The sequence below is a fragment of the Stomoxys calcitrans genome, chromosome 4 (assembly GCF_963082655.1).
Source record: "Stomoxys calcitrans chromosome 4, idStoCalc2.1, whole genome shotgun sequence".
Classification (NCBI taxonomy): Eukaryota; Metazoa; Arthropoda; class Insecta; order Diptera; family Muscidae; genus Stomoxys; species Stomoxys calcitrans.
Genome location: NC_081555.1, coordinates 75,044,179 through 75,060,851, shown reverse-complemented (window position 1 = coordinate 75,060,851; position 16,673 = coordinate 75,044,179). Strand labels below are relative to the sequence as shown.

General features: G+C 39.4%; 2 protein-coding genes across 2 annotated transcripts; both read left to right on the top strand.

Moving 5' to 3' along the window:
• Positions 1–951: 951 nt before the first annotated feature.
• On the top strand, positions 952–6,155 carry LOC106093588 (keratin-associated protein 6-2-like). Its single transcript, XM_059367165.1, has 2 exons — positions 952–1,527; positions 6,048–6,155. The coding sequence occupies exons 1-2, from the start codon at positions 952–954 to the stop codon at positions 6,153–6,155; spliced, it is 684 nt and encodes a 227-aa protein (XP_059223148.1).
• A 4,227-nt stretch (positions 6,156–10,382) lies between these two features.
• LOC106093590 (small ribosomal subunit protein mS29) lies at positions 10,383–11,806 on the top strand. The gene is made up of 2 exons (XM_013260664.2): positions 10,383–10,455; positions 10,512–11,806. The coding sequence occupies exon 2, from the start codon at positions 10,527–10,529 to the stop codon at positions 11,691–11,693; it is 1,167 nt and encodes a 388-aa protein (XP_013116118.2). The 5' UTR covers positions 10,383–10,455; positions 10,512–10,526; the 3' UTR covers positions 11,694–11,806.
• Positions 11,807–16,673: the final 4,867 nt, after the last annotated feature.

The following is a 16,673-nucleotide window of genomic DNA, read 5'->3' as shown; positions in this document are numbered from 1 at the left end:
ATTATTTTAGGTAGTTTTTTTTTATTTTTTTTAAACCACATCATAAATTAAGCAGCAGTCATTTTCAGCAATTAACAGGCTTTTTTTTCCCCATTCAGACTGCTATTCTGAAATTGCAAACATAAAGCTATGGCATCAGATCTACTCCTGTAATGGCAGTAAAATTAACTAGTAACTGTCAGCAGACAGTGTTTGCGACAATCAGCAGTCTGTTTTCTATGAGTGAACCTCACAAATGTAGCCAACATTAGTAAGGGGATAATCACCGCTGAAAAATTATCTGATGTTCACGACGGGATTTGAACTCAGACATTTGGCGTCGCAGGCGGACATTCTAACCTCTGCGCCAAGGTGGCTTCCGGAGGTTACTTATTCTTGAACTTTAAACTTAAATCGGACTGCACATCGGACTCATGGAACATGCATGGTGTGAGGGAAGTATCCCCACTGTTCTTTAATGGGATGTTCATGGGCAAATTAAAAAAACTTGTATTTTTTATTATATTTTTTCCTGTTAACTTATAGACGAGCTACATACACGTGAAAATTTCCTTGCAACAAATCCGTTTAAAATGTTGCAACTTATGCAAATATGTTAAATACGTTCATATGCGGATTTCAAGCGAAAACCAACCAGATACAATAGGATCGCCCACTTTAGTATGATAACCGAAATTCATGTCGCAAACAAGCCCAACATTTGCCCACCCGAAAAAGTTTAATTTATAGTTTGAAGAAAAGTAACCAAATCAACTGTCTGCCCTAGGAACAATGCCGTGCTTTGTTAGTCATTGGACAATTGTACACTATAAAACCTTTCAGATGACCCAACAAAGTCATTAGTCGATAACACGTTTCCATGTGGATAACATACTCCAGTTGGAGATTATTAAAGTGTCAACCTAAAAGTTATATATTTCTTATTGAAAGTTTCTCGATTCTTCGAAAATAATGAAGGCCTTCCTGTTTGCCATTGGTTTGGTGGCTCTGCTTAATCCAACTCAGGCAACTTTTGAAAAGTTGGGTCTAGTTGTCGGTGGTGGCGTAGGAGCAGTTGGCTATAATAACAACTATGGTTCTGGTTATAGCGGTTACCGAAGCGGCAGGTCATATAGTGGTAGTTACGGTTATGGAGGTGGCAACGGTGCAGGTTATGGTGGCAGTTATAGCCCTGGATATACAAATAATGTTAAAGTGATAAAAGTTACTGTAGCACCTAGCACTGGCCCATACGGGGGCTATGGCGGTGGATCCTATGGTGCAGGATATGGCGGCAGCTATGGCGTTGCACCTGTGGCTGCTATTACAACACCAATAATAACTGCAGTCACTACACCCGTTGTTACATCGGGCATTAATTCCTATGGCAGCAGTGGTTATGGTGGCTATGGGGCTGGTTCTTACTTTGGAGGAGCATATGAAAGTGGCCACTATGGCGGTGGATATGGGGCCAGTATTCCAGCCACATTTGGTTATGGTCCAGGTTATGGCTATGGAGGCGGCTTTGGTTTGGGTTTTGGACCCACTGTAGGAAGTTTTCCCAACTGCTTTTAAATGTTTTTTTTTTTAGAATATGAAGACTAAGATAACTAAGAGAGTGATGTTAAGACTATTGTTTTCTCTTTATAACAAACGGTATTATTAAAATAAATACAGTTTCAGTAAGAATTAACCAATCTATTATTATTGTATATTGGGTTGCCCAAAAAATAATTGCGGATTTTTTAAAAGAAAGTAAATGCATTTTTAATAAAACTTAGAATGAACTTTAATCAAATATACTTTTTTACACTTCTTTTCTAAAGCAAGCTAAAAGTAACAGCTGATAACTGACAGAAGAAAGAATGCAATTACAGAGTCACAAGCTGTGAAAAAATTTGTCAACGCCGACTATATGAAAAATCCGCAATTACTTTTTGGGCAACCCTATTTGGGTTGTTTAATTTGAACAATTGTACATTAAATTGTACAATTTTAATATTTCAAGAGAAGAAGGAACATAGAAGGAAGGATGGTACAGTGTACCATTGGTAGGAACACAACTAAACATTTGCATTGTAAACAAATTCACAATAACAAAATTTTTGACTTTGCGTCAATCCTTAAAGTATGCAACAGTTTTGTGCCATCTTCTGGCAAATGACAAAATAGGCATACACTGCAAAAAAGGTAATTTATTCCATAAAAGAAATCAAATTATGGAATAATTACAACAGCATTGGAGTGCCCTATTTAGCCCCTGCCGAGGATGGTAGTGGGTTGTGAAATGTATTTTGAAGTACCGTATTTTCAAGTATTGTTCAGGCCGAAATTTATCCAATATGCTGTAACCACATACATTCATATGTTTTCCTCAGCTGACGAGAGCCATAAATCCGGATTTAATGATCAGTGTAAACCGGGTTTAAGTGTTTGTTTGTAATATTGCTCACTTGTACTTAATAGAGGTGGGAAAAATAATTATTTATGGGTGCATAAATGAGAATATATTTGTATATAAATATAAATAAAAATAAATGTTTCTGTCTTAACAAGCTATTGCAATATATATGTACGAAGTAATAACGATTGCGAAGGCACGTGTTGTGCTTTTGGTCTTGCAATTACAACAACATTATTTTTGTACAAGTGGAAGATGGCTTTTTGAAAATTGTGTCGAAGATATATTCATTTACATGTAGTGGCAGTTGCCCAACAATAAATAATTGAGTGCACTATCTGTCAAAATCCGTGGTTAATGCAACTTTGATTTTGTATATGTTACTAGTTCGTGGTATTTTTCGTTGTTTGTCTAAGTCATGATTCTTAAATGTATTACACACATACAACCAAAACTCGTTGACAGTGTACTTCGCGAGAAATAATATGCAGCTGTTTACAGTACACTACCTGGTAATTATGTCATGGTTGTGTCTATTGCGGTTTATGGGCTGGTGGCATCATTAGATAGTACTTCTTTAAAGATGATTCGTAAAGTAACTGTGAATGGTGAGCGCTATCGTGAGATGATACCCAACTTTTTTTTGCACAAACTGCAAGAGCTTGATTTTCATATCATGTGGCTTCAACAAGACGGTGTCACACAGCACGCGTAACCACGGACTTATTGAGAGGCGAGTTTGGTGAACATTTTATTTCACGTTTGGTCAATTGGCTGCCTAGATCGAAAAATGGAGCGAACAAGTAACATACACGAAATCAGAGTTGTAATCATCGATTTTGGCAATTAGTGCACTCAATATTTTGTTGTTGGGCAACTGCCACTACCTATAAATGAATATATCTTGTGTCTATACAGACAAACCCGCTTCAATTGAGGCATTGGAAGACAACATTGAAGCATTTATTCGTGAGATACTGGCCGAAATGTTGGAAAGAGTATGCCAAAATTGGACTAAGCGGATGGACCATTTGAGGTACAGTCACGCATAAAATAATCTTCAAACATTAAATTATATGGACCGCAATATCGATTCAAAGGTCGTATGCAGTAGGTGGGTGAATGTCACTTAGGTATATATATTACTAGCTGTATCCATCCCGTTCTGCTGCACCTTCATTAGCACCACGCGAAGAATAAGTTTCTTTCTTACTACCATATGTATCTCCCCAGTACAATTTGTTTTTCTACAACCAAATTCGTTTTATTGAGCCCCATATAGCCATGACTAACAAATATTCACATTTTTAAAGGTGTTAAGAGGGGTAGACAATCTCCTATCACTTGAACCTCATTTTTAATACAATATTCGTTATGTACTCCCGAACATCTTTTATTAAGGTCCCATATTGTCATGATGGTCTAATATGCTCACTTGCGACGGGTTTGATAATTGCACTTTCATTGGAGTCCCATATGGTCCCAACAGGTTCACTTTTGATTTTGGGCGGTTTTGGGCTTGGGACAGCTCTCGAATATCTATCATTGGGGTCCTATATTGTCTCGATCGGTCCACTTTTTATTTTAGGCGGTACTCTTGGGGCGACGCCATACTCGTATTCTTCTCCCGAAATCCTTTCATTTGAGTCCCACATTGTCCTCATCGGTCAACTTTGATTTTTGGTGGTATTTTGGGGTGGTTTTGGGCTTTGACGGATCGCTAGGTACTTTTAAATATTTTATTCATACTCTACTCCCAACTTGCCTAAAAAGTAATTGCGGATTTTTCATATAGTCGGCGTTGACAAATTTTTTCACAGCTTGTGACTCTGTAATTGCATTCTTTCTTCTGTCAGTTATCAGCTGTTACTTTTAGCTTGCTTTAGAAAAAAAGTGTAAAAAAAGTATATTTGATTAAAGTTCATTCTAAGTTTTATTAAAAATGCATTTACTTTCTTTTAAAAAATCCGCTATTACTTTTTGGGCAACCCAATAACTTTTATTTGAGGCCCATATTGTCCCATCGGTCCACTTTTTTTTGGCGTTTTGGGCCTGGCGCGGCTTCCTTAGTACTTGCACCCAATTTTTAATACCATTTTCGTCTCTAACTCCCAAATACCTTTAAATTGAGTCCCATATTGTGCCAATCGGTAAATATGTCCTGCTGGGGGGACTTCAGGGTGGGGAAGCCCCTCAGACACCAAGAAATACATTTTTATCTCAGATTTGTACTCTACTTGTAAATACCTATCATTTAAAATCCATATCGCCTAAAGCGATAAAAGTGTGCTTTTGGGGGTGGGAGATCACCCCCAACACTTAGTGTGACTCTTTTATGCCAATTTCGTACTCTGTACCTAAATAGCTTTCATTTGATACCCATATTGTCCCAATCGGTAAACATGTCCGTTCGGGTGGGTTTTGGGAGGGGGTCCCTCAAGATTATTTGACCCTAAAATTTTATTTCGTGTATTTGGGGTACCATAAGGTGGCGTAAATCGGTGCACCCATCTCAGAGATCTGGCGTTTTTGAAAATGGGGCGAGGGGGAGGGTTCGCCCCCCATCCCCCAATCTTTTCGCTTCCACCACTGTTATCAAAAAATGCAGTACCCTATTTTTACCGGGGTCTCAAACTCTACCATCTGTGAAAATTTCTGAAAAATCGGTTCAGCCGTTTTTGAGTCTATACGGAACAGATAAACAAAGCGCAACAATTTCATTTTATATAATGGCTGGTAATATGTTCGCTTTTCACCGTTTGAAACCCATGTTTTCACGATTACTTGTTGAACGATACACAAATAACAAATTTGTTAAATTTTTCCCATAAGTAATGAGGGAAAGTCCTACTGAATGAAAGTTCTACGAAGATGCTCTACAACAGATATTTCGAAATACAAAAAAATTGTCGGGCTCTGATATCTCTATTGAACGTGATATGATACCAAACAAGCAACAGCACAAAAAGACTTTTCTTATTCTTCGAAAACAAATTTTAGCGGTTAGCAAACAGCATAAAGTTGTTGTAAGAGAAGACAAGCTAAAAATAAAAGACCGTTGGTTTAAATGGAATTCCGATCACAAACTTGTATCTGGCAACGCTGATGGAGAAAAAGAACTTGTCAAATTATATGGGGAGGATATAAAAACTATTTGTTTAAATTATTATCAACTTAATGATGATTCGTATCCAAAAAACTAATAAATAATACACAAGCGATTAAACCGTATAATATTTCGATTTTATCGTACAACATTAATGGCCTAGAAAATAAGTATTTGTACCCAACTTTTTTTCAATATATCAAACAATTTGAGATTCTTATATTATTGGAAACGCACCTTGAACCGAACAAAATAGAAAGAGCAAAATCATATTTCAGCGGGTTTGATTTATTTTTTAAGCATGCGACACGCATTCATAGATACGGCAGAGCAATTGGAGGCTGTTTGATCGGTATAAGCAAACATCTACACGATACTGGTATTTCGTATGAAGTTATTGATATAGGGGAAACCCCGCTTTTAAAATTGTACACAATGGAAAATACTTACAGCGTAATACCTCAATACTTAAGACCTGCCAATTGGGACAATGACTTTGAAAAACTGGCAAAGTATTTTCAAGACATATGTACATAGAAATACAAAACCCTATACTCATAGGTGATTTTAATGTCCGAATCGGAGAAACAAACCAGAATATCGGAGAAATATATAAAAGTAGCTTTTGCTCAGGATATGATTGCAGAAAATCAAGAGATAAAACTGTAAATCAAAAAGGTGTTAAATTTATACAACTATGTGATAATTATAACATGCTTATTTTGAATGGAATAACGAAGGGTGATGAGGATGGAAAATTGACATACATTACGACATTGGGTGAGTCAGTAAACGACATATGCGCGGTATCTAAGGAAATTTTGGGAAAGATTGAAGAGTTCAGAGTGGAAGATAAAGTATGGTCAGATCATTTCCCTATCCTGACGAAAATAAATATTGAACCCACTTCACGAACGGGGGAAAAGATGTCTCTATTGCCAAAATTGATATGGAAAGATGAAGAAAAGGATAATTATCAAAGAAAGATAAATGAAAGTATACGTAATATCGCTGGTGTAAATCACATCAACCTCAACGATATTAACCAAATAATAGTGAAATCCGCTTCAAAATTGATTAATCACAAAAAGCCTTTTGAGCCGAAAAATAAATGGTACAACAAAAACTGTAATAATGCAAGAATGAAAAGTTTTAAGCTCTTAAAGGTGTACAGGACAACAAGGAATTTGGAAGACAAGAGACGATATATAGTCGCACAAAAAGAGTACAAAACTGTATGCAGTACCAATAAATCCGTGTATTACAATACAATAGCCAACAAATTAAATAACATCAAAAACTCCAAAGAATGGTGGAAAATGGCGAAAGAAATTCGTAACCAATGTAACCTCGTGGGCTCAAATATTACCCCAGATGCCTTTAAATCCTACTATGAAAACTTATTAAATAAATCTCAAGAGACCACTCTTATAAAAATGAGATGGATCTCGATAGGCACTTTACGATGTCGGAACTGCAGAAAATGCTAGTGAAAGTTAAAAGAAATAAGGCACCCGGCGAGGATAGGATACCATATGAGTTCTTCATAAACGGCACCGAAGAGTTTAATAGTCTGCTGTTAAGAATATACAATACCATTTATTCGAGTGGGGAAATTGATCCTGTATTCACAAAAACTATTATTCACCCAATTCATAAGAAAGGTGATCTAAACGAGCCGTCAAACTACAGGGGCATTTCATTAATGAATTGTGTGGCGAAGTTATTTATGGGTCTTATAAATGAAAGACTTTATAATTGGGTTGAAAACTATCAAATTCTTACAGAATACCAAGCTGGATTCCGGAAAAATTATTCAACGGTTGATAATATATACAATCTGGCCTCGATCGTCCACTTGAAATTGGCAGAGAGGAAAAAAGTATATTGTTTTTTTTATCGATTTCAAGGCAGCTTTTGACAATATATCAAGGCAAGCCCTTATATATAAACTATTTAGAATGGGTGTATCATATAAAATGGTCTCAATAATAGAGAAAATATACAGCAACACGCAGTCAGCAGTATGGAACGGCAGGGAGCTATCTGAATACTTCGAAACAACCAAAGGCGTTAAACAAGGATGTCTTTTATCGCGGTTATTATTTGCCCTCTATGTAAATGACCTGCACGAGTTCATCGAAGGTGGTTTGTTTGTGGAAAATATTAACATCCGACTTCTCTTGTATGCAGATGATATCGTTTTCCTAGCAGATGACATAAAAGTACTACAGAAAATGATAGATAATCTGGAAATATACTGCAAAATGTGGAGTTTGGAAGTAAACCTAGCTAAATCCGAAATTATGGTCTTTAGAAATGGAGGAAAATTAAGCAAATACGAAAGGTGGATGTACAACGGCAGAGAAATTAAGATCTCCAACGAGTTCAAATATCTAGGGGTAGTCTTTACTCCGAAAATGAAGTTCAACAAACATGTACAAACCAGAAACAATGAAGCAAAAAACGCTATTAATGCCACATGGAACCAATTCATTGGAAGAGCAGATATAGATATGAATTCTAAATGGAAATTATTTTTAGCCGTTTGTAGATCTATACAAACATATGCTGCCGAAATTTGGGGTTTTTCACACTTCGAAGAGATTAATGCACTCCAAAGATATTTTCTGAAGCGAATACTTAGGGTACCAAGTTTTACACCAAATTATGTACTAATGCTGGAAACGGAAGTAGAAGACTCACAAATATACACGCTGGGAAAACATTTAAACTATTTGGGGCGAATTTTGTATTACTATACACAAAACAGGCTCCCAAATCAACTATCGGAGATTATATACCAAAAAAATATATTTTGGGTAACAGAATTAAAAGACTTACCTCGAAGCCTACACGTTCAATGGCCACAAACGATATCTTCACAAGGCAATTGGAACACTTTCTGCAATGATTTATTAAGTGGTATGAAACAACGATTGCATGAAGAAAGACTGTATAGAAAACAATTCAGCCAGAGCTGGCGGATATATAGATATTTAAACCCAAGCAGATCCCATCTTTACCTAAACAGAAAGTACTCTCAAGCGGAAATCGTGTGGATATTTAAAGCGCGCAGTGGAATGATCCCTCTAGGGTGTAACAGTTTTGATCCCGATGTCTTAAATAAAGAATGTAAATTGTGTAACATGCATGAAATTGAAACAATGCAACATTTTCTGGGCATCTGTCCTATACTTCGGGAATTTAGAATGATATCATTCGGAAAGCCGATATTGAACGATGAGGAAATAATCAACATTCTTGATGGTACAGAAGAAGAAAATTGGCACAAATTAATAAATTATCTCGAAATGAGCTATAAATATAGGCAACTTTTAATAAATGAATTCAATTAAATAAGCAAATGCTTATATAATGCGACAGACGTATTTTACATTGTCGCTAAGTTATAAAATTACTTCTTAGAATTGTAAAAAAAAGAAATGTATTGTTATGAAAATATTCAATAAAGAAGTTTACTACTACTACTACTACTGAATGAAATCAGCAAGTCTATATGCCTTAAAATCTATTATCGAAAAAAAAATAATCGGTGAAAAATATAGCGAACGGTGAATATAGTATCAGCCTTAATAGACGTACTCAGCTGTTCGCATGACCTCACCTTATAAGTGCATCCTGCGCTAAACAAATATTTTTGCTGTTTTTACTCTCTGGATGTGCAGATAAAAAAACGTATTTTGGAAAAAAACAATGAGAGAATGTCCCATTTGAATGAAATCATCAAGTTATTTTTGGTTTAAAATCTTTTATCTAAAAAAAAATAATCGGTGAAAAATATCGAATATAGCACCAGCCTTATTTCAAAAGCCGAAAAGAATACGAACCCCTACCAAACAATCAAATTTTGCTCTCGTGCTTGCACTACACGATTGCCCGATTTTTTATAATTTTAGGCTGGTAAAGTACATATGTACTGAAATTAATCGTTTTTATTTGCAAATGACTTTATTTCGTGTTGCATGAACCTATCAAAACATGAATTTTTGTTCATAATTGCGAGAAAAATTCTGCAAAGCCTATTATGTCACCGTGTTATGCAAAGAAATTTTTATTTGAGCTGCGTACCTGCAAGCGAAATTTGCGGTAACGAATATTTCGCTAAGGACGTGTTAGTGATCCCAAGTTGGGACGAAAAGTCGACTTTTATTAAAATGGCAAAAGTTGACTATTTGACTTTTCTTTGCATTAAGTTTACAAGTATTTGCAAAATTTTGCCATCAAGATATGATCATATCTTTGTATTTTCATAAAGGGTAGGTATTAAGAGAAGTTTTAATATACAACTCATCCTCGAACATAATGGATAAAAAAATACGTTTGTGCCAAATTTAGCTTCCATAACCATAAAACTATTAAGATAAATCTTGCACATAAAATGACGTAATCTCAAAGTTTGGCTGGGATATGCACAAACTTTGGCACGAGTTGTTTATGGCAACAAGAGTAAACTAAAAAGAATGAATGAATGAATCATAAAATTCGAAACAGTTCTAATCTAGCAGCAACATTAGCAAAGCCAAACTTGTGTCTCTGTGCAGCTTTCTTTTCGACTATTCGACTTCAAAATCGATTATTCAACATTTTAATCATTGAAAGTCGATTTCGAGTATGTTACTAGTTCGAATGGCGCGAACTAGTAACATACTCAAAATCAGAGTTGTACTAATCACTGATTTTGACAGATAGTGCACTCAACAATTTGTTGTTGGGCAACTGCCACTAACTGTAAATGAATATATCTTGGATATGTCAATGCTTTGGTAACGAAAATTTCGCCATAGGTGCATACTGCCCTGAAAATGGGAATGTATGCGAACACACTCAATATTGTGCAGGCATGTGGGCGACTTTTAACTTGGCAGCCCTCACTTACACAGCTGATTGTCATTTGTCTTCATATTTGCGAGAGCATAAAAATTTGGTCGTGTATTACTCAAGATCTGTAAGCTATATTTAAAATATTAAAACATTCAATAAAAACATTAACTTTTTGACTAGATTTTGGTGAATATAATGTTTGTACGCCAATCACTTCGAAGATTACCAGGAGTGACACGTCGAAGCTGCGTTACAGCGGCTGCGGTGGCCCCCAATCAAACGGTACGTGAATCTTTGGTGCCGACTGATTACCGCACCGATGAGACCAATACTGCGGCACACTCCAGCGTTCATGATGCCAAATTCTATACCATTCCAAACGATGTCAGGAAGCAATTGTTTGGCGGCGGCGGTTTACCAAAACAGTTTGACCAGCAAGTGAAAACGTTTACAGAAACATGTCTCATGGTAAGGCAGCCCGCCCTTGAGGTCATTAATTACATCAAAAATACCGATTTTTCCAAACCTACGATACGATATGTCCTTTACGGTGAAAATGGTGTAGGCAAATCATTGACTCTGGCTCATATCATACACTATGGACATCAGAATGACTTCCTTCTGGTGCATATTCCATGGGTGGCTAACTGGATGAAGAAACCCAAAGAAACAACGAATGTTGAGCAAGAGGGTCTTCTCGATTTGCCATTTGATGCTGCCGCTTGGTTGTTGCACTTCAAAAATCAAAATGCCAAACTAATGGCCTCCCTTGATTTGAAGACAAGCAAAGAGTATGTTTGGTCAAAACGTGAATCGACCCCAGCCGGCAGCAGCCTTTCTGAATTGGTAGAACATGGCATACAACGGATAAAATTTGCCTCGGAGACAATAGCCGCTTTGATATCAGAACTAAAACAACATTCGACGGCAGGGCATTGCAAAGCCTTGGTGGCCATAGATGGGTTCAATGCATTCTTTCATCCGGAAACTCGAATTTTAACTGATAACAAGCAAAAAGTAACACCCGATCGTATTACACTGACCAAACCATTCTTGGACATTACCAATTACGATTGGACAAACGGTGTGGTTGTGGTGACGGTAGACAAAATTGCCATGACCGAAGGCTACATGGAATCGTATATGCCCCGTTATTTACTGGGCACACAGGGTTTTGAGCATTTGGATCCTTTTGTACCAGTGCGTGTTGACAATTATACTGATAAGGAATATCATAGTTGTATACAGTATTATTTGGATCGCCATTGGATACAGAAAACTCCTGAAGGATTTGAAGATCAATTAAAATTCTTAAGTAATAAGAATCCTTATGGTTTAATGCGTCTAACACGGTCTTTGTAAGTTGCAACACCACGACCTATTGTTTTTGCTTATTTTTAATCGATTTGTTATATGGAAAATAAAAAGTAAAGCCACGAAAAACAGTTTTAACTCTACCACTATCACATAACGAAGTCAATTTGTGTTCTCAATAAAATATAGTAAATGGTTTTGAAAATTGCTAATTTTGCTGACGAGCATTCCTCTAAGGAACTGGGTTAATGATTTTTATGATTATGGTTTTAGACAATTCATTTTTCAATGTTTGGCCAAAAAAATATTTGGAATTTGTTGTTGTTGTTGTAGCCTCATTTTCATGTAGAGGCGATCCTAGTCAAGCTCCTGTAGGTGATCAAACTCGTCCCGGTCCAAAGGACCGAACGCCGCGAGAACATATCGAGCATCATAGGCAGGCACTCAGTATTTGTCCAAGAGCCGGTGACGCCTGACCTCTCACTGAGACTCTCCGCTCGATACCGCTGATTGTCTACGACTGCCGTTGCAGCTACTCCGTATGGAGCATTCCACCATTCGCAACCTGTAGACGCACCCGATAGCCCGCAGCTAAGCTTCTCGTGACAGCAATGAACACCACACAGATCGGACCTCAATGTTCCAGCCTTCGTGGAGCTTGCAGTTATCGCGTGCCTGAAATTTGACCTTAGACTATGTGCAGTTGGAAATCGTGCAGTTGTTATTATAGCAGTGTTTTGTTTTCATTCAGGCTCTGCAAAGTACCCAGATCTAGGAACTTTGCAACCAAGATTGGGTGCAGAGTTCCCAACGACTAACGACGGTTTTGGTCGTTAGTCGTTAGGATTGGTTGGGGAGTTAAACAGGTGCCGTATGTCGTGCTGTCCCAGGTTACTATTGGGACACACATCCATCACTCTAATATCAATCTTAGTTCTGTATGAATTTAGGCGATCCTAAAAGTTCACAAGTTGAATTACGACTGCGTATCTGTAGAAACTAGGGCAAATTTTACAGAAAATTATTTCAGTTCGCCCCTATAGGTGTGGGTGCCTTGGCACCTGTAGTCGAGAGTAATGCATCGAGCGCACAACCAGTCGTCAGACTAACAAATGAGGAAGAGACGGAGAAACCAGAGGGATGCATTGTTCGCCACCAGCCTTTAAGTCGGGCGAAAGCGCAGGATGCTGGAAGGGATAGAACTGACATTCCAGGCACTCCTAGCGAAGCTTGAAAGAGAATCTAATTTTCCATAGAGCATAACACTGCCAAGACGCTGAAGAAGAAAAAAAGTTCCCCGCTTTCAACCAATCTGGAAAGACCAAGCCAGTCCTCCGCACTGAAAACTCCAGAGACAAAGTCCTGCGGAGGAGATAAAGTCGGAACAGCAACGAAGGAAGCGCGCACGGCCCCTAAGTCTTCATGGAGGACTGTGATTTTCAAATGGATGCCACAGCCATCACGGAAGGGAAAGATTATCGCTGAGAAAGGTAAGGAGCCGCCCACTTACGCCGTAGTGGCAAGGAAGCACAACAGAGATGAGATGACTTATGCAGTCATCGATGTCGGCTGTACATTCGATAGGATTCTACCAGATCGTCGGTCCCAGGTGAAACTTTTGGTAATCGAACGGGTTATCAAGCATGTGTTAAATTCTGAAGAGGGTCCACCCATACGAATTATGAGCTGCGAATATAGAGGGGAAATCTTAACGATAGCTTTGCGCCATCGGAATGCTTTGATACCGTCAATAAGTTCTTTGGAAGTGTCCACACTACCTGGGGACAAAGCTTTACCTTGTGAGAAAGACGGACATCCCACAGTTCACAAAGGCGACGGTCTTCATCAAGGATGTGGGCGGCGAAATCGCGACGGATCGCATGATGGAAGTCTTAAACAAGCTAAAGCAAGATTTGGTCGTGGAAAAATATGGAGGATTTCCACAGGGAGGAGAAGGAGGAAGGAATTCTCCTTGTGGAGGGCATTGATCAAGTCTCCGTGACAAGTTTGGCTAAGAATAAATGCATGGCGTACTAAGGGGTCATGGCCGTCTTTTTCAAGATTGGGAATACTAGGATAGGCAAATATACTCATATTGAGCCATCAGGCGGTGCAGTGACGGGATACTCAATACCGTCTAACGGACAGAGGGCCGACGACGTGATTATCACCGACTCTCTCAATATTGGGAAGACTAGGATAAGTAAAGATCCTAATACTAACATATCAGCGCAGGGGCGAGAGACCCATCACAGCCTAACGAGTATGGACACGACGACGGAACCATCAAAGACTTTCTCGAGATTAGGAAGACTAGGATGTATAAAGATCCTAATGCTAAAACATCAGGCATTGCAGTGACAAAATACTCAATGCCGCCTAACGCACAGGGAGCCGACAATGAAATCATAATCTACTCCCAAGAAGCCCATTTACTCAAGATTTGATGGACTAGTATAGTCAAATATCCTAAAATTAGAACATCAGGCAGTGCAAGGACGGTAGACTTTCTCAAGATTCGGAAGACTAGGATAGGCAAAGACTTTAATATTAAAACATCAGGTAGTGCAGTGACGGGAAACTCAATGCAGCCTAAAGAACAGGGAGCAGACGATGAGACCATCACCCACTCTCAAGAAACCTATCTAATGGAGCACCAATGATTGAGGTCATCCAGATAAACCTCCACCGGAGCAAGACAGCTACCCGCGCTTTGATGGAGAAAATCAACAACGGCAAGATTCATATTGCCTTAATTCGGGAGACGACCCGGAACAAATTTTCTGGACTGAACCCTGGTACTCGGCCTAGGACCTGCGTTATTTTACATAAAAATTTAAATTATATATTTTTCCCAAAGGTATTAAAGTCAGATGCAACAGTGATGTGACAGGGAGACGATGGATCATAGATGGCATCACTTGATCTGCCTTTCGACTCTCCGACACCGCCACCTACGTCGGAGCTGGAACGGTTTGTGAGGGAAGCAAAATAGACTGGAAATGAGGTACTAATAGGGTACGATGCGAACTCATACCACATTTCGTGGGGTAGTACCCACATTAATAAGTGGGGCCAAGCCCTAACAGAATTCCTCATTACTAACGACCTAATAACACTTAATATTGGTAACACCTTTATTTATAGGATTAGGGATGAGGTTTTAGATGTGACAATATTTTCGGAAAATGTAACTGGTGGGATTCAGGATTGGAGGGTCTCCATGGAGCATTTCTTCTCAGACCATTTAGAAAAGCACGGCCACCTTAAGCTTCCGGAATAAGTTGAAAACCAACTGGACAAAATTCGGAAGACTACTCAGAAGAAAACTTGGGCAAGATAATTAAGATTGTCCAAGCATAGATGACATTGACGAAAATCCGTTTTTTTACGACGTGATCTGTTAAAAAGTCTGCGGACTTCTTTTCAATGTTGCGAATCTCCCCGGTCACTCCACGAGTGCAGTCGTAATCCAGTTGATATTATTATTGATATCGTAATCCAGTTGATATGTAACCGGTGCATGGAGTGGTTTCATTTCCGATCTTGCTCTGGCCTCACTTCTCTACGGGAGTAAATTGATACTGGTTATGTCGCAAGGTGCTGTGCGAACATAGTCAGCAGAGGGTCACAAGCGTCGTCGTCGTCGACGCCGACCTCTCCTGTATGGTAATATACGCAACGGCAGCATCCCAGCCCAAATATTGCCAGGCCAGTGCCGAGAAGTGTATCGTTTTTGCAGCTAAACTACAACGGACTCCGTGGCAAGATCGATGAGATTGTGGATTTCATGAGTCGGATAGATATATTGGTCACAGCGATCCAGGAGACAAAGCCAAACAACACCTGCAGCTTGCACAGTTGTCACGAATACAATGAGCTACGTAAGGATCGCTCAAGAAATGGAGGTGGGGGCTGACCTTCGTGATACACCATGCCGTGCAATATAGACCTATTTCGCCTGCGCATGGCGCTACTGACCCCTACATGGTGTGCATGTGGATAGCAGTCAGGTATTGCCAAGATAGAGCTATACAACGTGTACATACCGTCGGTTGGTAGCTGTGTCCCGATTAAGGGCCAAGCTTACAACCCCAACTTAAGTGGGTGACTATCTGGCCATAATCGTCTGGTTCTATTGGACTTTAATGCACATCACACTTCATGGCATTCTGCCCTGACCAGCGTGGCATAGCTTTGGCAGATCAGATTGAAAGCTACACGTTTTGCACGGTGAAGGAGGATGCCCCCACTAGGATTACGAGGAGGTGCAGCAGCTCGCCAGACATCTCCATTGCTTCCCCTGATCTCCTGAGTGACGTATCCTGGCAAGCCGTCATCTCTTTGGGGTCAGACCACCTCCCCATAATTCTCCGGACGTTTTTCAATCATAAGAAGGCCAATTGAGCTGGCTTCAGAGAACTCCCTCGGATGTGCTAGTGGCCGAGAGGAAACTCCAAGACATCATTAACGCAGCAGTCGCTCGCTTTATACCAACCGGTCGGATATCCCAAGTGCGGCCCAAGTTCCCGGCGCAAGCAGTGTTACTCGCAGACGAGCGTGATGTGATTCGTGGTATGGACCCTACTAACACCAGAATCAGCGAGCTGAATCTGGAAATAAACACGGTAGTCAACGAACGTAAGCGGAATTTGTGGCTGGAACACTTGGGGTAATGTAACTTAAGCACCGGTGTAGGCAAACTGTGGTCACTTTTGGCGAAATAACCGTGACTGATCCGAAGAGATGCGCCAGGTTGTTCAACCGTCAATTTATTGTGCATCCCGAGAGAGACAGGGCAAGGAGGAGAGCCATTCGCCGTATTCGTGGTCCTCGAGCCGTATGGCAATCCCATGGCAGCCGGTTGTACGTACCGGATTGACCCGATGAAAGCCTTCATCGCCAACACACTGCTACAACACCAACAACAACAACCTTGGGCGAAGATACGAATGTCATCCGTAGCGCCAAATCATCTAAGCCGTTGGGCCCCGACGGAATCTCTACATTGATGTTGAAGAATCTGGA